This window comes from Pagrus major, chromosome 14 (genome assembly GCF_040436345.1).
Source record: "Pagrus major chromosome 14, Pma_NU_1.0".
NCBI lineage: Eukaryota > Metazoa > Chordata > Actinopteri > Spariformes > Sparidae > Pagrus > Pagrus major.
The window spans coordinates 5,775,649-5,796,351 of NC_133228.1; the positions used below are offsets into that span (position 1 = coordinate 5,775,649).

Consider the following 20,703-nt stretch of genomic DNA (forward strand, 5'->3'; position numbering starts at 1 on the left):
ATGACACTCAGGAATACACAAAACAATACAAGACAGGATTTATTGTAGTTCACACAACCAAAGCTGAGTTACTTCAACTACATAAAACGCTTTAATTGAATTTCTTCACTTAAATTTATTTTGCAGAACCAACTGCATTCCTTTGCTCTGCATCACTACAGTGTCCTTCATCATGCGTCACATTCAAACACTCGCACCACGTCTGGTCTCCTGGCCAGCTGCCGTGCTGTCGTGCCAGATGCGTCCTCTGAGTCTTTGAGTCCGAGCTGCAGGAGCGTCCCAGCTGCATTTGCATGCTGTCCCATGCAGGCCATATGAAGAGCTGGGAAGAGAAAGTAAGGGACGGTAAGGCCTCATACTAGTGTTTTGGCATATTTTAGCCCATTGACTAATCGTACCTTAAAGGACCAGTTCACCCAAAAACAAAAATTCAGTCATTATTATTTTATCAAGCATGAATCAACTGAATAAAAATGAAATATGGCAACTACAGGGTTGTTATTACAGCACGTTTTACAACACTACATAAAGTAAAAAGTGATGAAGAGGTCATTTTTGACTGTGTGACTGTGCCATACTGCTGTGATGCCGTCAGTTTCCGACTTGAAATTTCAACCTGGATGACTGTTTCATTGCACTTTTCTATGTCATTAGCATAATGTTGTCACAACTTAAAATTGAAAATTTAACCTAAAGAAGCATAAAGTTGCAGCATAAATAAATGTAAAGTTTCAACATATCCATGGTTTGTAGAAACATATATTTCCAACATTCATTCTTGGGATTGGGCTGCAACCTCTCAACACAGTTTCACACCTCTGCAAGTTGACTTTCATCGTGCTTTAAAATGAACAGTGAAAATTATCTTCACACTTTCCACCACCTTACCTTTGAGAAGACATACATTGTGATTTCTCGATCAACTTGTCTCTATGATAATATGGTGCTACATGAACATATTGTTTGCGTTAATAGTTTGGGTCATTTCACATATAAGATTTCAGTCTGTTCTGTTTTGATAGTGCTGTTTGTTGGTGAGAACCAGTCAGGATTTTGCAACATTTGAGTCAAAATGTGATGACAGTTGTGAGGTTGTCTGCTTATGTTTCCAACACTTTGGAAGAAATCCGATCAATTTACAGCCACACAGTCCTGATGAAGCAGATCAACTGATTATTGACTGTTATCAGTAGTCTAGTAGACTAGTAGACTAGTATTGTTTCATTACTTCACTTTTATTCATACTTTTTTAGCCTTGAATGTTTATGTTATAGATAAATACTTTTCTTATTGCTTTTCAGAGGCTTTTAGTTTGCTAAAAACAAAAACATTTCTCAAGCTGAGGTGACACACTGCTTACCACTTCTTCCCTTTTTGTCCCGAACATGAAGATCTGCCCCCAGCTCCAGCAGTGTTTTTATAGTGGACGTGTGGCCCTCCTGAAAAACACAGGTTGGAGAGTTTATTCCCACACTCAGATTTACCTACCAGGTGTCTTGGTAGGTTTCATTTTCATATTGTAATCTTACTATTGCTACTTCATTCTACTCTGTATAAACAACAGAGTTCTTCCTTATCCAAACTAAGAATAAAGAGTGTTGTATTTAATACAGATTGCAAAGAGCTCTGAGACACATTTGTGATTTTGGGATATTACAAACAGACTTCACCTGAAGACATTTATGGTAAACTAATAATGATAACCAGCATCACCTGCCTAATGTCCCTTACCATCCATTACTTTTAGCTATTCAACACTTTATCCATTACTCTAAGCTAACTTTGTTTCACCAGTACCTTACGGTAAGTATTTCAATGATTTCGTTATAACTTCTGCTGTTCTTCAACTCTTCTAACTAGTATTCATGCATTCTCAACAAATGGTTTCAGGTGTCAAATTGGTGAAGCTACTCCACAATCTTTCCATGTATCCCCAAGCAAATGCAGAAGTACCACCTATAGTACAAGTACCACACATTGGGAATCAAACCCCTCACCTTCGCAGCATAATGTAGGGCAGTGAGCTGGATGCCAGTCGCCCTCTGGTTCACATCTACATTAAGGTCCCGCACCAGGAAGCACAGTGCCTCCTCCTGGCCGGTGACAGCAACCTGGTGTACCGGCTGAGTGCCGAGTATGTCGGCTGCTGTTGGAGATGCCTACAGAGCACATAAGTCAGGTTGTGACAGAACACATATCTCAATTTCTGCATACGCTTAAACATACCTGAATAAATGCCAATTTTTACCTGGTGCTTCTCGAGAAGCAGCCTGGCTACAGAAATGTGTCCGTTCCTGACAGCATCCATGAAAGGAGTGACTCCACAGCTGTCAGTGATGTCTGGGGTGTAGCCACATCTGGAAGAAGGAATGTTAGTCAGGCAAAGTTATTCGTGAGCTGTAAATTATCATCACGCTGAAAAGTACACACATATTTCTCAGAAAACAAGTCAAGCACAAGCACAATCTGATCTTTCGGCCACTGAGCAGCTCCACTGATGCAGTTTGGGCCTTGTTCAAGGGCAGGTTCCCTTGCAGTGGCAATGAGGGAGGACTATGTGATAACCTTTCACACTCCCCTACCCGGATTTATCCTGCCAGACCAGGGATCAAACCAGCCTCCTCTTTGTCACAGTTATGTTCATACTTGTGAGTCACAACAATTGCATTTATTATTTTGGGGCATTTTGAGCCAGAAATTCTGAGGAAAATGGGTTGCATCCATATGATTTGTTTTAGGGGGAAGTTCAACCTACCTCTCCAGCAAGATCCTAACAACCTCCTCACAGCCATGCATTGCTGAATAATGAACAGAGAGAGTATTAGTTATAATCTGACAATGAATGCACATGGTCTCTCACATAACAAAAACATATTACTTTTGCCCTTCAGAGATCACAAACACACTTAGACATTCGGCCACAACAGACTACCACACACGTAGAGATGAGAGATTTGTGAAAGATAACTGTTTTAATCCAGCCTGAAGTCAGGAGATGTTTTGTGTATAGCAGGTGTAGCCACTCAGCCATCACGTCACATATCTATAGACTGGACCTGAGGATCTGAGAACGCCTTACCTGCAGTGTGCAGGGGAGTCCTGCACGTTTTGCTCTCCGTCCTCCAGACGTCCGGCACCATGAGGAGCAGGTGCTGTATGACCAGGGGGTCGCCCTCCCTGCAGGCGATGTGAAAGGAGTTCCAGCCGTCTTTGTTTCTCAGTGCCGGGTCTGCGCCATGGCACAGCAGCTCCTGGATCACGGCAAGGTTCCTCCGAGTGCAGGCCATCATCAGAGGAGTCCTGAGCGAGAAGACCAAGTGAATTCTACCGAAGATGGCAGTCACATTAAAAGCTTACACACAGTGGTATTTTTTTATATAGTCAATATATGAACTAGACATACAGAGAAGAACAGAGAAATTTACAAACAAATGTATAAACAGTTGATACTAAATTATACATTTTTTTTTATTTTTCAGCCTGTAATTCAACTATAATTACACACCATACAATAAAAAGTAAACTGTCAATTTCATTATGATTTTTATGTGGTGTATAACATTTTCAAACATTCACCTTCATGTTTTTTAAATTATGAATGAATTCAATTGTGCATTAGCTCAAATAATACGTGATTTGAACTAGTTTGTGTCCTTGATGTAAAAAAGTTGAACTCACAAGAATATAAATGTGTTATTACACATCTAAAAACAAAAAATGGAAAGAAACATTAACAATGATGTATGTGTCTGCTATTAAAACGTTTAATCTAAATGTATTTATTCATTAAGTTCATTTTGTTGAGGCATTGACAATTATCACTTTGTTTGGACAGGGAAATAGTCACAACTTGAGAAACTGGTTATAAACCTTTTTTATTATGCAGTGCAAGGAATACTTTGTGACTGCAGAGTGTTTGGTTTGAGGAAATACCTTAAAACAATGAAAGATGATAAGGGATTTAAGACAAACAGACGCTTAGGTCTGTGAGACACTGATAAGCCTGTTTCTACTTGTCTTTGTTTTCTTATATTACCGTTTCCTTTGTCATGTTTGACCTCTCGAATAGGATATAGCAAAAAATGTATATAAACTCATTTTGTAGCCGCTCTACTCTTTTCGGGAAATCAAAAAGTGTCTCCTTCGAGCCGGATTCGAACCAGCGACCTAAGGATTTCGGCATCATACCACTACAGTCCTCCGCTCTACCAACTGAGCTATCGAAGGGAGCTGGAACTACTGCTAGCAGGATTGGTCTTTAAAGCCGACAGAGGGCGCTATGTATGTAATATTCAAAGTTAATACGACCAGATTAATACTGACATCCTCACCAGTCAGCCTTCTTCAGACTGTCCACCTTCGCTCCTTCCCGGAGCAGGTAGCTAACACAAGCCTGGTGGCTCATGGACGCAGCTTCGTGCAGCGGCCTCTTGTAGTCGTTGTTGTACACCTCCACGTCCATGCCGACCCGCTGAACGAGATACTCCACAACATCCAGGTGTCCGTGTCTGGCAGCGTAGTGCAGCAGCGTGTCTCCTGACCGGCCGAAGTGTTTGCTGCTGACGGTCTGAGCCGCCGCCGAGCCGCCTAATGTTATCTGTTCCTCCAGAGAGCTTAACTGTCCCTCCTGAGTGAGCTTCACCAGCACTTTGAAACTCTTGTCGTCCATGCTGGGTGGAGGTAAAGGCAGCTAACGTGACAGGAGCACAGTCACTTTAACTGGTCAAAAAGTGAGAAAGAAGTTAAGCTAAGACGCTTCAGGACATGATGGAGAGAAATGTTACCAGGTTTGTTTTCGTAGAGGAGCAGAAAATTAGGTGGCCAACCATGACCTTACACTGTGACACTGTCCATGCGTAAAACAACACAGAATACAAACAAAAGCTAGTATTAAATAATAGATATATTGTAAATTGAAAATGTGCATTCAAAAACAGGATCGTACAATCAAAATAAACGCATTACATTTCTTATTTGTGTGTTTAAATCGTTTCCTCTTGAAGGATAACGCTTAAACGTATAAATGTTATGCTAATGGTTCGTTGCACTTTAAGATTGTAATAAAAACCCAACTATGAATAAAATATACAACGTATTCATTAACATGTTCAAAACCGTGTAAACGATGAACAAGGTAGTTTTAACAAACCTTAAGACCACATTACTGTAATAAGTAAGCTTTTTTACATTTTGTAGCTTAAAAAAACAAGTCCGTGCAACAGTTTGAACAGAACATCATTATTATCCACAGGCATAACTATGACTGCTAACAAACGTGACGAAGGGATAGTCGTCCTCTCCAGCGCAGGTCATTATGGGAAATGTAGTTTTTTGACGACTTGCGCTTCGGCTCGCTAGAAACTCCGAAATTGAAACACTGTTTCAAATCTGTTTTTTCTTCAAGGATAAACAATTACAAGTAGGATTATAAGCATAAGTAGTATGATAAATACTACTTATGCACATGCCTGAGTCCACTGGCTAAACTAGAGCAGCGTCAGTGTAATTTCCAATGACTGTCAATTACTTTCTCTCACTGTGGTCGACAGAACAAGTCTAAACGGACACTGCTTTAATTAGATTTTTCTTATCGCTCCGATGATGCCGTGAAATGGGACGTGCTAGTCCGGTTTTTGGCTGAGTGACAGCGAGGAATCAGTGAAAAAGATGAGTCACATCTGGAGGGAGGAAGGAGAAAAAAAAAGGTGGGAGAGGAGAAAAGTGGGATTGTTGGTAAAGGGTGAGTCCCAGTCCTCAGAGGTTTTACAACATGGACCATGAAGACCAGGACTGAGAGTGACCACAGTCACCGCCCGCTTCCTCTGGTGAGTACATCTGTGACTTTATAATGTGCTTCAAATTGTGCTGCCATTTAAATGACTGATAATTAAGGCCACATATCAAACCAACAGGGACACGCCTACTTACTTTATCACTGTCTTCTAAAGTGTATATTCACTAAGTTAATGCACACCAACATAACATTTTGTAGATATGTGTCTAGTGTGTGTTTTGAAACATGTTTCCTGTGTTTGGTGCTATTTATGCCAGCCTGTTGTAGTGTTAGCCAGGAGAACTTTGTGTCCTGCTACACTGAAAGAAATGTCTGTCTTTAAAGAGTACAGTACATTACAAGAAAACAAGTGGAAACAGATGCATCATGCATGTTTTATGTTGCTTCAATGCTATTCAGTATTTTTATTTTATTGAGGATTATAGTGCTTTTTAGGTATTTTCTAATACAGTATCCAATACTGTCCTTTTACCTTGTTTCATACATTTCTTCCCTAAGAAATGACCCAGAGTAGTTTAAGTCCGTTGCACGTCAGTGAAATGTGACAGACCCCTTCTCTCTGAATGAATTTCAGTCCTGAACAAGCGAACTACTTCACCCAGGTTGGAAATTTTTTGCAGCGTGATGACATATGCGGTTTGGTTCGGACCACCAACCCCCATTCACCACAGTCATACACAGCTCATGTAAAGCTTTAGTAACTTATTTTGATGAGGGAAAAATTGTTTTACAGCTGGTAGTTATTGCTACATAACCCTTATTCTTCTATTGTCTCGAAGAAGCTATTTAAGCAAATTAATGCAACACAGACAGGACCTTTTGGACTGATATTTATTGTAATTCATTGACAAAAACTTAAGTGGCATAAAATCAGTAACAGTTCATATCTGGGTGTACAATCCTGCAAAAACACTGACGATGTAAAAATCATGAATTGAGATTGCACGACTTATCACAATCAATACACTGTAATTTTTGTTGAATGAGTGGATTACCGATTGCTCGAGTGCAGCCCAGAGACAATATGTTCTGCCTTCTGGAAGGAGTGTATCTGAAGCTAAACAGTTCCAGATGTTCTGGGCTGCTCTACAGTGACAAACAAACCTGAAGCACATGCACGACAAACTGCATGTCCTGTTTCATTTCAGCTGCTGAAGTTTAGTTAGAGTTTGCAGGTTTCTGCGGGAAGGGGTGAAACATAAAAAGCAGGCTACTGTGGGTGTGACACTGATGAGCAACTTGAAGTGTGCTGCTTCCTGCTGAGGTTTCACCACTTTCCACCCAACACCAAATGATGAGGTCAATGAAACCAGTTGATCCTTATTGATTCTAAGAGGAGGTGATAGAGAAGGGGATACATTTTGAGAAGGCTTGTTAAGCTGTGAGACAGCCGAAATGTGCATTTTTTTCATTCATTGCGTAGCTTTTCTATATAAATGCTTCAATGGCTGTGAGGCAAATAGTTCCCTTGATCAAGCCCTGGCACCAGGAAGGAAGGAAGTGGTGGAAGATTTTGGACAAAATACAGCCACATGTGTCATTCAGTGTCTCCTGGCTTCAGGCCTCAGTGAGTGTACTCCAGGTCAGATCATATGGCACATAATGTACGTATGTGACATGTTTGTCACAGTCACATACGTCGGTATGTAAAATATTTGTCACAAAATATATTTCTGTATGTGCGTTTATATTTAAATTTATGTTTGTGTTAAAGGAAAAGTTCACCCAAAAATGAAAATTCAGTCATTATCCAGTCTACCCCATGCAGGTGAAAGTTGTGTGAAGTTTCGTAGTCCACAAAACATTTCACAGCAAAACAGAGTGGCAGCATTCTACTAAACAGCTGAGGTAGATGGGGACTTGTTTCAAAACGCTAAAAACAAACCAGAAAAACCATAACAGGCTCCATACAGCTCTTTCAAGGTAATCCATGTCTCCGGAGACCCTGAGATCCTGAATTGATGTGAAAAGACGTTATTTTCACCCTTGACGTCCAGTCAAGCTCATGCACCCTCTTCAGACAAAGCTAATGCTTTCAGCTTTTAAGAAGGGATGTAAATAACATCTTTTCAAATCAATTTGGGACCTCCAGCTTCTGGAGACTTGGAAAACACCAGACAAGTCTGGAGACATTTTGTCTTTTTTTATTTTTTTTTTATCCCCGTCTACTTCAGCTGTTTAGGAGAATGCTGCAATGCTGTTTTGCTCTGAAGCTCCAGAAATGCTATTCCACCGCAGTGTAATATGAGTGCTTCTTGGTTTGAGACAAACATTTTGACTTAGAAGGAACTTCCTTTGCCACTTAAAGTAAAGTACTGCAAAAAAGAGGGTAACTTTTTATAGATGTGATGGCAACAGTATGTATGTGAGTAGAGTGATTATACTGTATGTAAGAGTTCAAATGTATTTTGTGTATTTTATGAATATATTGTATGTGTGTAAGTGTGAGAATGAAAATATAAATATGTGAGAGAAGAGTGTGTTTTTGCACATGAGAAAATACTTGTATGTAAGAGTATGTGTCAGTATGTGAACATGACAAAGAGCTTCAGGTGTTGACCCGGCCTCCGAACTCCCCAGATCCCAACCTGATTGAGCATTCGTGAGACATCTCTGAACAAGTCCGATCCATGGAGGCCCAATCACAGATCAGACTTGGCTCGAACCCGTCAAGGCATGGACACAGGACCTCTGGGGTCGTCCTGTGGTTTCTAACACTAGGGCATTGTTGGCAGATCCTTTGAGTTCTGTAGGCTGCGAGGTGGGGCCTCCATGGATCGGACTTGTTGATGGACGTCCCATGGATGCTCAACTGTATTGGGATCTGGGCAATTTGGAGGCCAGGTCAGCAACCAGAGCTCTTTCCTGAGCAGTTTTTGCAGTGTGGCAGGGTGCATTGTCCTGACATCGAGGGGTGCACTTGGTCTGTGACAGTGTTTGAGTGGGAGGTTCGCGTCCAGCAGAATGTTGCATTGTAATGAGATGATGATTGTTATACACTTCAGCTGTCAGTGGTTTTCATGTTCTGGCTGATCGGTGTATAAATGTAAGTGAAGTGTGGCTTACGTGCCCCCCTACTGTTCAGCTGTGGAACTTTATTGAGAACTTCAATAATCTTGTATTTATATTGAAAACACAACATAGGATCTGTTGAAATTGATATTTTCGAAAAGCTACTTTGTTGGATTATGCGTTCTTGAGGTTTAATCTCAAGGTTTCAGTAGTTTTTCAGATTTTCCACTGTTCTTCACCAGGGGCTCATGGCTCTTTTCCTCTGAACAACTCACAGCTAAGAGGTACAACTCTCGTAAAACTTAGTCACCCAGTTACCTCAGACATCCTACAGTGATGACGTCCTCGGCTGGCACACAGATCTCTGCAGGAGAGACCACATTCTTAAGCAATGTTTACACTTAGCCATGATTTGGGAGGGGTTTGTCCTCTTCTCTACATTCACACAAAAGAAAATGAGGTCCGACATCTTTCTTATTATCAGAGACTGTGAAGGCAGGGTTGCCAGGTTTCAGTGTTAATATTCAACCCTCCATACATCATATAAATGAACTTCTCTTCAGTGACTTGATAGCGCTCTCTTACTCTTTCTTTGCGTGTGTGTTTGCAGATGTCGCTGGAAGCAAACATGAAATATGGCTCTCCTGAGAAAAAGTAAGTGTTCCCACTCTCAATGATCTCAAGTGATATACATGTACATGTCTGTCTTCTGCTCCTGCTGATGGGCAGTAACACTAAGAGACTCAGCTATACTTGTGGTTTAACACTGTCAGGTTTAGAAGCAGCTTCATTTGGTGTAAAATAGGAGGTTTAGCTGGTGCAGCTGTTGCCAATAAAGGAACCCCCAAATTTCCCTCTTGGAAAGCACCCATCCTCCGGTCACGTGTGCCAAATGCATGTGTGTGCTGGGGGAGGGTGTGATGAGGTAACCAGATGACAGGCTGTAAGGAGTTACATCCAGTGTGTGAACAGCAATGCAAACAGAATGCAAAAGACTTTCCTACCAAAATTAAGCTTGACTAACAAAAACTAACATCTGCGGTGGCTTAAGTCAACCTAAGGCAATCCTTGAGCTGCTCAGGTAGCATGCTGTGCATAATAAGTAATGGCACCCGAATAGGCACCGAAAATGTTAACAGTGGCTTGTAACTGGTTGCATATGGGTATTTGATTCTCCTTCTCTCTTGTCTGCTTGACAGACAGCTGGTGGAAAGAGTCACACTTTAGAGATATACCCATTGTGAAGGAAACATTACAGTCAAACACAGCTTTTCATGCTAATGTTCAGTGTTAAAATAATCACAGAGTTAATCAGCAGAAAATTAATCAACAATTTTGATACGTTTTTTAAAGAAATATTTTTTTCTTGCTGTGAATGTGAGAACAGCAGTGTGTAGCTTGCATGTAGCCTAGCTTTGCACAAAGACTGGAAGCAGGGGGAAATGACTAGCTGCTGTGTAGAGTTAATAAAACACCTATCAACAACACATCTAAAGCTTTCTAATAAGCTTTGTTTAATTGTTAAATCTGTGCCTTCACATCTTTTTATGAGCTAGCAGGGCTAGCTGTTTCTCCCTGCTCACAGTCTCCCCGTAAATCCACAAATTGTTACTTTTCTGTTTAAGTACAGATAAAAAATAATAATAATAATTAATTAATTAATTAATTAATTAGATGTGTTGGTAGGTGTATTTTTACCTTTTAACATCTTTTATTCAGGTTGGTTAAGTCATAAAATGAAAAAAATAAATTGTGTCAGAGTGATGAATCGATACATTTGACAAACGAGTGCTGCCCTGTAGTCTGGTGGTACAGCAAAGTTAACTTTGTTTCACCATTGTCATATCCTAGTTATTAATTACATAGCCACAAGCCATGCAGCCTGCAAACAGCTGTGTTTAAAAAGGACAATAGTATTAAAAATATGTTGCATCTTTCTTTCATTTTCTTCCAGAACAAATGACACGCTAGCTTGATTAAGAATTCACGACACAAGGCAGTGGTGTTCATTCAGCTTTCGCCACAGGGGCCGCCAGAATCAACCAAACTGAAAGTTTCTTGTAGCTGCCGTAAAGGTCACTGACTGATTTTTCTATCCCTAAACAAACTAAATGAACAAACTCTGTTAATTTTCATGACTGAACAAACTGAATAAACAATCTGACCTGGTTGCATTTGCTGCTTTTCACTATTTATAATTTAATGTCTTCAGGTTTTGGACTGTTGTTCCAACAAAACAGGCATTATGAAGACGTCCCCTTACGATCTGTGATACTGTGATGGGAGTTTTTCATTTTTATTTGACACTTTCTAGATTAAATAATTGAACAAAAGACAGGAGATTGATCAATAACAATAAAAAAATAAATATATATCCTACTGATGTTTATTTTTGGTTGAGTATACAGTATATGTTGTACAGTATATCTGGAGACTTGGACAACAAACAGCAAGACTGCTTGTACACCACATATTGAGTTGACTGTTACAATCTGATTGGATTTAAGCTACTTTATGTGCATGTACAAACACTGACTGTATGGCTGACAGACTGACTCTGTCCTTTCTGTTTCAGTTAACCGGGTCCTCCTGGTGCTGCTGGTGCTGATGGTGTGTCTCCTCCTGCACAGTACACTACTCAGAGCTTCTACTCGGCCCAAACACCCAGGTACATCCACACAGATTTTATTCACATCTTTATAGAGCAAGTTAAGCTGTGTCAAAATATTAAAGGACAAGTCTGGCAATGTTTTATATTTTGTTTACTTTCAACTTTCAAAGACCAAAACACAGGAAAACTGTATTCTACTAAAACCTAATATATGTTATTCCTCTGTGCCATAGTTTAATTGTTGTCCAGAATCTACTCATCTGCCTGCTGCCATGAGTACTCATTAGAGTACCAAATGTAGATTAATCCACCATTGAAAATAGTCCCCAACAAATCTCTTCTTTGAGTAATATTTGCTAAAACTCACATAATCCAGCTGTTTTAGCAAATTGTTGAGGCTTTTAAAAAAGAATAATAGTAATTTATAGATTATGTTATATATATTTCATAAAAAGAAAAACAGTAACGTGAGTCTTTTTTCTAAGAAATCTCAGAGCAAATGGTAGGTGTCATGAGTGTTTTGTGACTTTCATCTAATTTGACTTTAATGCAGTTATTGAAAGTTGTGACAGCTATTAAACTTCTAAAATAATAATGAGTAGAAAAAACACTCATAGAACGTGTTGTACCATACTTTGCACAAAGACAATCCTCGACCTTCAACCACTGATTCCTCTCAGATCACTGGAGGAGCGTTGGCAGCGCAGCACGAGTTCCTGCAGTGAGAGTGCCAGAGGCGGATAATGTCGTCCCCGTCATTATCTGCGCATCTGAGGAGCGCGTGGGTGCAACCATGGCAACCATCAACAGCGTCTCTAGCAACACAGACGCCAGTGTGTTCTTCTATATTGTTACTCTCCGTGATGCTGTGAAACTGACGAGGTTTGTCACTTGTTTCCACTGTAAACATTACTCTTTTATTAGAGGTGTAAGAATTAACCGATATGAATCGGAAATCGGTTTTAAAGTGAAAGATGCGACTACACCAATATGTGGACCTCTGGATCGGTCTAAATGTACTGTCAACCAGCCGATGGCCGATTTTAAAGTTATGAATTGGTTGAGTGAAGCTGCTATGCTGCTACTTCCTCACAGCGTCTTCGAACTCTCGTAAAAGTTCAAATGTCAGCGCGAGACTCTCGCAAGATGCGCCTTAGAATTGTTAGCCTAGCGATGCCAAGGAAACAAAAGCAACATGTCCGACAACGGCAACAAAATTTACAATGCACCGTCAAATGTAAAATCAAAAGTCTGGAAGAGATTTGGATTTTATAAGAAGGTCGGACAGTTGGACAAAAAGCAGGCTGTTTGTAAGCTCTGTAGTACAGTGGTAGCACGACAACTTAGCGTTCACCTAGTGAGACAGCATGATGAAACCTGTGCAGACGACAAAGATGCTAGTGAAGCTAGCACTAGCAAGAACACGCAAGACAAAGACATAGAGATTAAACACCTTTTCCAGCCACAACTCAGCCACAACTCCAACTTTTGAGTTTGTTATCGGCAGTAAAGATTTGTCTGATTGTTATAATGATAGGTGTGATTTTATACACTGATTATTACTAGGAAGCAGAGGCTACAGACAGTCAGGGACATCCAGTTCAGTGAGGTCCAATGCAGACAGATCCAGCTCAGAGAGACCCTGCTCATGGAGATCCAGTGTCATCAATTCATGTATCTAGATTCATATCGAAGGGTCTTATGAGGGAGAGATGCACACCCCTATCTTTTATAGATGCATGAAATGATCATTTTAAGCCTTAAATAGATTTTTCCTCTTATACTGCAAATGCACTGAATTTGTAATTGTTCCATTCCAGGATCATAGCGTATCATGATGACATTCATGTTTATAGACCTAATCTCATTTTCTTGGATCTTCCCAGGCAGTATATAGAGAAGACTAAACTAAAAAGCATCAAGTATAAGATACTGGAATTTAACCCCATGGTTCTACAAGGAAAGGTGAAGCCAGATTCTTCTCGACCTGATCTGTTACATCCAGTGAGTTCTAGCTTTGGTTTTGTTTATGTATCGATACATACAGTACCTTATACATACACAGCTCTCAATTGCAAAAGTTGAAAGTAAGCATTCGTGCTTCCCCACAATCTAGATTTAGAGTTACTGTTTCAAAGAGTTGAAATAACTTAACTTTTGTTTTGCAGCTCAACTTTGTGCGCTTTTACCTACCTCTGCTTGACATCAGCCATAAGAGGGTGATATACTTAGACGATGATGTCATTGTGCAGGGTACGTATGTGATGATGTAATCCATGTGAAAAGATTTCATATTTCATAACGTGTATCCTTCAGGTTAAATGTTGGTCCAATTAATGCGTTGGAGTTGGATGTAAAATAATAAATAAATAAAATAAGAGATTAAAGAAAAAAGATGGCATAAAAAAAGTGTGAAAATACACATATCCAACCTAATATTTAATACAGAGGGCAATATTGCTGTTACAGGTAGAGTGTGTGCGTGTATTTTACCACTTTAAAGGCTTTCTATGCTTTTCAGGCAACATCGAGGATCTGTTTAATGTCAAGTTGAAGCCAGGTCACGCTGCGGCTTTCGCCACTGACTGCGACCTGCCCTCCACTCATGAGATGGTGCGCAGCATCGGCATGCAGGTGCATTTTTTATATCTTTTCTCATGCCACTTTGTGTATTAGCCTGCCAGTGTGTGAAGGCAATACAATAAACTTTTGTCTGAAAACCAAATGTGGAAGAAAGGCAGTCATGGATCTGCTCACAAATGATGGGGATTGGTTTGCTTTTTGCCTTTAGCTTGTACATACATGTACTGTATCCTTACTGCATCATTCAACTTCAGTGTGCACTCCTGGAAAATGTATAACTAATGCATTTATTTTAAACTCTGGATTACATGGTCTCTTACATGGAATGAAGATAGTATTCCCGTTGATTCAGTCTATTTTTATAGTAAACTTTTAAAAGATTTGGTCTTTGAAATATGCCGTTTTCTCGTCTGAGCTTGTCCCATAGACAACCTACATGGGCTACCTGGACTACAGGAAACAGGTAGTTAGGGATCTCGGCATCCACCCTCGAGACTGCTCTTTCAACCCTGGAGTGTTTGTGGCAGATATGAACGAATGGAAGAAACAGAAGATCACCAAACAGCTGGAGAAATGGATGGAGGAGAATTTCAGGTACGCACAATGCCCAGCAGTTTCTGGAAAACCTCATGTTGCACTTTGCAGCAGGCTCAAGGTTTAAAGTCAGTTTATTTCAGCAGGGTGAACAGACTGCGAATAAACTCCAGCTCAAAGATGAAGCCCTTGTGAAATTTAAACACTGACTGGCTTTGATAATTGCTTTCTGAGGACATTGTCTTGTACAAAAACAATACAGTAATTGATAACAATATGAAAACAAAACAACTATATGCAAATTTCAATTCCTCATTGCAGAATCCTATTTAGAAAATAGGAGCCTGTGTTTTACGCTGAAAATGTATTGGGGCGTCCTTCATCTGGTACTTGTTCGTAAATGCAAGGTTACAAGATTCAAAACATACATAACATTTACGTTAATGTATGTTCAGCGGTCATGTATCAAAGAAATGGAATGGAATTATGCTTTAACAGATAGGCTGTTTAGTCCCTTATAATGACTTGATAAAAATGAAGTGGGAAAAAATCCAGTAGGATGTATAACTTTTTTCTCCTGTAGGCTAATCTTAACGTAAATGAACTTTGAAAATGTAAACAACACCACACATATTATCTTTGTTACTTTTTTTTAATGTAGTTTCTCTCAATACTAAGAAACAACAAAAGCACCATTCATTTCATGTGTTTTGTATCATATACAGTAGGTTTATTAAAAGGGCATTGAGAGCATTTTTCAACAAAACAGACTTTCAGTTGCAGTCAGCAGGCGAGAACTTCAGCGTTTTCCAGGGACAGGAGGATTTCGAGGAGGCCACAAAAATTTAACAATATTAAATAGACAGCATGAAGGTTCAAAAGTCTTTTATTTAAACACAAAGAACATGTACGTGTGTGTGTGTGTGTGTGTGTGTGTGTGTGTGTGTGTGTGTGTGTGTGTGTGTGTGTGTCTGGAAGAACAAAAGCAAAATGGTGGCTAGGGTTCAAAGCACCACGCTGCACAGCATGGACAAAGGAAGATTACAAATAAAATGGCTGATCAAAAGGGACTACATGATGGCTGATCGAAGGGTTGGACTCAGGTCCAAGATGGTGGATCAGACTCGGGAATTCTGGGAAACAGAGTTCAGTTCAGAGTCCATTTTGAAATCCATAATGAACGACTTCATCTGTGGGTCCCAAGACATGGATCGGAAGACCAGAAGGACTTGAGTTAGGGTGAAGCTTAGAGAGCTTTTTTTCTCAGGGTTTGTGCAGCAGGGAAGGAGAGCTACTTACACCGCCATTTTTAAGGCAAGGTCAGCTGAGAGGCAAGAGGGCTGATCAATCATGAATCAGCAGACTGGAGGAACCGCAGAGGAAGAAGGTGGTACAGTAGGGGCTGAAGGTCACGAACAGGTTCTGCTGAACCATCTGAAGAGTGAGGAAGGAGAGGCAGTGCTTTGTCCAGGCTTTTTACAGCAGAGGAGGACTACATGTATTTTACATGTGTTAGCTGGCTCAGAGGACGGTAGCTTCTGTGGCTGCACAGGATGAGCTCAGGGAGGCCAAGAACGGGCTGTTGCAAACAGCTGTTGACGGAGGAGTGCGAGGCAGGGCGTCGTCCACACTGACCTCGACTGCAGACACAGTCAGGCAGTGGAGAGAGCATTTGACAGGCAACAGAGGGCTGCAGAGGAGGAAGTGCTGGAGGAATCAGGGGAGGCTCTGCCCTCTGTCCTGCAGAGGTCACTGAGGTAGTGCACATTGGCAAGGATCAGATGGGTTCGGATTGGATGGGTTAGGATCGGATTAGGATTGAATGGGTTCGGATTGGATGGGTACAGATTGGATGGGTTCGGATTGGATGGGTTAGGATTGGATGGGTTAGGATTGGATTAGGATTGAATGGGTTCGGATTGGATGGGTACAGATTGGATGGATTAGGATTGAATGGCTTCAGATTGGATGGATTTGGATTGGATGGGTTAAGGCAGGGTTGGGTTGAGTAAGATTGGGTTTGTTTAGGTAAGGTTGGCTTTTAAATGATTGTTCTGTGATGTAGGTGGTTGCAATGTTCTTTAGTTTAGTCACTTATAGAGCTCCTTCAGGGGTTTCGCATTCTTGTTCATGCCGAATGGGTTTTTTGCCCAACTGCTTCGGATAGTAATGCTCAACCTAGGAAATTTTGACTTTTTTGGAGTGCTCTGGCCTACCTCTGTGTCAGAAACCTCTGTCTCTCCCTGTTCCATACCCTCAATCTCCTCGCGCAACCGGCTTTGCTGCTCATCGAGCTGCCTTATGATCCCTTGTGTAGTGCAATATGAGGGAAAGAGCTCACTCCTTTTGTAAAGCTTGTCCCTTATTTGGTACTCCTTCTCTTGAGAATGGTCTCCTGAAAGTGACAACATCAACAGTAAGATCAACATGATGACATAAATTGATTAGTTGATAGTTGCTCAGGGCTTGGATGATTTCTGCCCTCCTAGTAATTACCAGTCAAGGTAGATTTGTGTACCCTTAAGATCGAATAGAACCTTGGCCTCCGTTCTGTATGTCACCTTTTTGTCCAGACTTATTCTCTCCTCATCCTCTCCTTCTCTCACTCGATGTTCTCCTTCTTTGTCCTGACAATGTCTGTCCTTCTTCTCCCTCTTTTTGGTTTCTTTCTCCTATTTCTTAAGACTTCTGACATAAGAAGTGTGATGAAGTTGTTTAATTAACTGCTTTAATTACTAACCCATATAGGTGTATATTTGAACAATGATTTCATTTATCAAGAAAAAACATCCAAACATTTGCTCAAATTTGAGAATTTGCTGTTTACACCTGGCATTTTTCACAACTTTTTGATATTTAATTGACTACAAAATAAACAGAATAATTGATGGATAATATAGATAATAAAAGTAGCAGCCATAATCCACATTAACTTACAATCAATATGTGATATACCTGTATTCAATTTTCTTTCTCTACTTAAGACAACAATTTCTGCAGAATTGTCAACAGTCAAAATACTTACAATGACGGAAGAAGATTTTGGGTGTTGTCCACTGTTTGGTCCATTCTGCACAGTTAACTTGGTGTTTTTGTAACTTACGGTTCAAAGCTCTGTCTTAAGATGGTTGGATAAATGACACTCGCCACTGAGTGTCGGTCAGGACACAGAAGCCAACAAAGAGGAAAGACAACACTTTCAATTCAATACGCACACAGATCACCACAATGCTCTAGTTCTGAATCAAGCTAAGGAGTACACAGTGACATCTGGTGGCTTTCTACAGGCAGGACAGCTAAGCACCAACCATGCAGCCCTTAATTAGCAACACTTAATCTACTACAGACTGAACTTGAGCTGAACACATGACACAATGTGTTGAGCCACTTTTAAACAGGCCATAGCCAGGATTTTAGAAATACTGAGGTCCTGCCCCCCACCCATACATGGTCAACATTTTGAAGACTAAAGTATAAATCTGTGCATTTCTCTGCATTTTGACAGGACCAATAATCGCTTAGGAAATAATATCAGTGCCAGCACATAGATGAAAATTGGACTCAAATTCTGACAGAGGAAGAAGAAGATAAGTGACAAGTGATTACTTTATTAATCCACGAGAGAAATTTCACTGTCGCAGTAGCAATTCACATAAAAATCACAAAACTCACAATAACACACAATATAAAAACAGACACAAGGATGGTAAAAATTACTCAATATTTACAAATATATACATACATACACCTACCATACTGCAAGAATAAAGAAGGACGGATAAATAACATTTGAATATTAATCTAAAATGTGTAAAATAAGAGCATTCACATGGTTAACACTTTATCATAACCATCAGTAATAAATAGTACATTTATAGTTCAGTAATTTTACTGTGAAGAAACAATAACATGGTTCATAAAACATTTATTAAGTAATTGTAAAAGTTCAAAACATCAGTTGCAACTCATCCAAATAATGTTTATAAATGAACCACAGTATTTATTATTATGGACATCAATTGCAACTTTCCAATAAACAATTGCTAATAAGTTGTTTATAAAGCATTTGTATTGCTTGTTAACAGTAAAATAACTGTAAATAAAGTTTAATTAACTATAGATTTGCAGTTATTATATATAATTGTTTATTGTAATCATATGATAGATATTATAAAGTCTTACCAAATATATATATGTATTAAGACCCAGAAAAAATACAGAGGACATGACCTCAGTGGCCTCAGTGGAAGCTACGGCCCTGCTTAGCAGTTAATTCCATCCTTAATTTATTGTAATGTTATTATATTGTTCTGTCTCTCTTCTTATTGTGTGTTGGCTGGTTTCAGTGTCAAGCACCTAGACCTACTTCATTTCTTGTATGTGGACTGTCACTTAAATATATGTAACTGTTGGAGCAGTAGAAACATCTGCCTGTAACCCTCAGAAACCCTTTTCCTCCTCTCCACCTGCAGGCAGAACATATACAGCAGTGCCATGGCCGGAGGTGTGGCAACCCCACCCATGCTTATAGTGTTTCATGACAAATACACAACACTGGACCCACTATGGCATGTCAGACACCTGGGTAAGCTCACCACACCTGATCACATACAGAAGAACTTCAATATTGTTTCCCAAATGTTAAAAGTAAGCGGCATCAATAACTCTGCTACTTAGAAACATTGAGAAAGACCTAAAATAGTATAGCTCTACTTCTACTGTCGGGTCAATTTCAAAAAGGCTCCCTGTTTGTCCAGGCTGGAGTCCAGATGCCCGCTATTCAGAGACTTTCCTCCAGGAGGCACGCCTGCTGCACTGGAACGGTCCGTTTAAACCATGGAATTACCCTGCTGTTCACTTGGATCTGTGGGAGAAGTGGTTCATCCCAGACCCATCTGAAAGGTTCTCCTTGGTACGACCTGAGAGAGACAGCTGAGGTCTGTGGAACGCACCATGTCTGAGCCACAGGGGGATATGAAGCATGTGAAGTTCAGGACTTATGTACGTGATCAATAATGGAAGGTGTGATAGGAAATCTTACAGTGAATTTAATACAGAAAATGAAACAATGTTCAAACATTGTATCAGAAACAGAGTGTGTTCTCTATGTTTGTTAAAGACGAATCTGTTGTCTGCAGCACGTGACAAATGACTGTTAGGCTATTAGAATTGTACTTGTAGGAATTTGTTCAAAGTGAAAAACTCAGTGATCATTTATGTCATTTGTGTTTAGCAAGATTAGCCAGAAAATGCATTTCTATGCTAACCTGAAATAAATTTTCACATTTTCACTTTTTTCTTCTCTTTACTGGTGCATCTATATTTCCAATATGGCATATAAAGCTTTGAGGCAACTGTGTTGTGTTGCTACTAAGGATATATTACTGATAGTGATTAAAATGGCTGTGATAACTACACGGGTGAAACTAACCATTTAATTGGGGGGTACTTGATTACGATTTAAAAATCTTTAATTTTATTTTTTTTACTTAAAATCCCCCTCCAGTCTTATTCTTGCAGATGAACAAAAAAAACAAGAGTTACTTGCACATTAATTCAATAAAATTAAGGATGAGGACATTATCGTTTATATTGTTAGCATTATTGTACATGGACACAGGAAAAAAGAAGAAGAGAAAAAGAAGCTTGCTTCTATGTTAATATATCACTGCTATTATGTGCCACCCAGCGACCACACAAAGTGTCCCAGAATCAAACACACACAGTTTTGGCAAGTCCACCAACATGGTGCTTGTAGAGCTCATCTTGTGGTAAAGTATCTCTGATCACCTCCAAATTGCAAAGAGGTTACAGAAGATGGCCAGCTGAGCTCACCTGCATGAGGGGGGTTGAGCAACGGTGAGAAGGGCGGAGTGATTCACTGTCACATGCTTTGGAGCAAACAAAAATGAAACTAAGTCAGAGCAACAGCACTGCTGCAGTCAAGAGGAATCATTCTCTCTCAACAAACAAACATCTTCAGGCCTTCAGGTCAGCAGTACAACAGAGCCTTCTGAGTACAACTAGTAAGTACAATTGATTATATATTGTATTGCACTGTATTTGAAGTGATAGTCAAAATGAATTAACAGGGAAGAGGGAATACTCAAAGGCAACAATGCCAAAAAAGTCTGACATTTTTTCTGTCACTGCATTGTGAGAACTGCTA

General features: G+C 39.9%; 2 protein-coding genes and 1 non-coding gene across 3 annotated transcripts; 1 reads left to right on the top strand and 2 right to left on the bottom strand.

Moving 5' to 3' along the window:
* Nucleotides 1–23: 23 nt before the first annotated feature.
* Nucleotides 24–5,216, bottom strand: ankrd16 (ankyrin repeat domain 16). The gene is made up of 8 exons (XM_073480384.1): nt 5,150–5,216; nt 4,332–4,719; nt 3,080–3,300; nt 2,756–2,798; nt 2,249–2,357; nt 1,998–2,159; nt 1,361–1,439; nt 24–322 (listed from the first exon to the last, which is right to left on the bottom strand). Exons 2-8 carry the CDS (start codon nt 4,667–4,669, stop codon nt 171–173), a joined length of 1,104 nt encoding a protein of 367 aa, XP_073336485.1. The 5' UTR covers nt 4,670–4,719; nt 5,150–5,216; the 3' UTR covers nt 24–170.
* On the bottom strand, nt 4,140–4,227 carry trnay-gua (transfer RNA tyrosine (anticodon GUA)). Its single transcript is given in 2 exon segments — nt 4,140–4,175; nt 4,191–4,227. It is a non-coding gene; the product is annotated as a tRNA-Tyr (tRNA).
* A 3,669-nt stretch (nt 5,217–8,885) lies between the features above and the next one.
* On the top strand, nt 8,886–19,649 carry glt8d2 (glycosyltransferase 8 domain containing 2). Its single transcript, XM_073480836.1, has 9 exons — nt 8,886–9,460; nt 11,382–11,474; nt 12,098–12,299; nt 13,304–13,421; nt 13,586–13,670; nt 13,939–14,051; nt 14,428–14,594; nt 19,007–19,119; nt 19,292–19,649. Exons 1-9 carry the CDS (start codon nt 9,442–9,444, stop codon nt 19,468–19,470), a joined length of 1,089 nt encoding a protein of 362 aa, XP_073336937.1. The 5' UTR covers nt 8,886–9,441; the 3' UTR covers nt 19,471–19,649.
* The last annotated feature ends 1,054 nt before the right edge of the window (nt 19,650–20,703 follow it).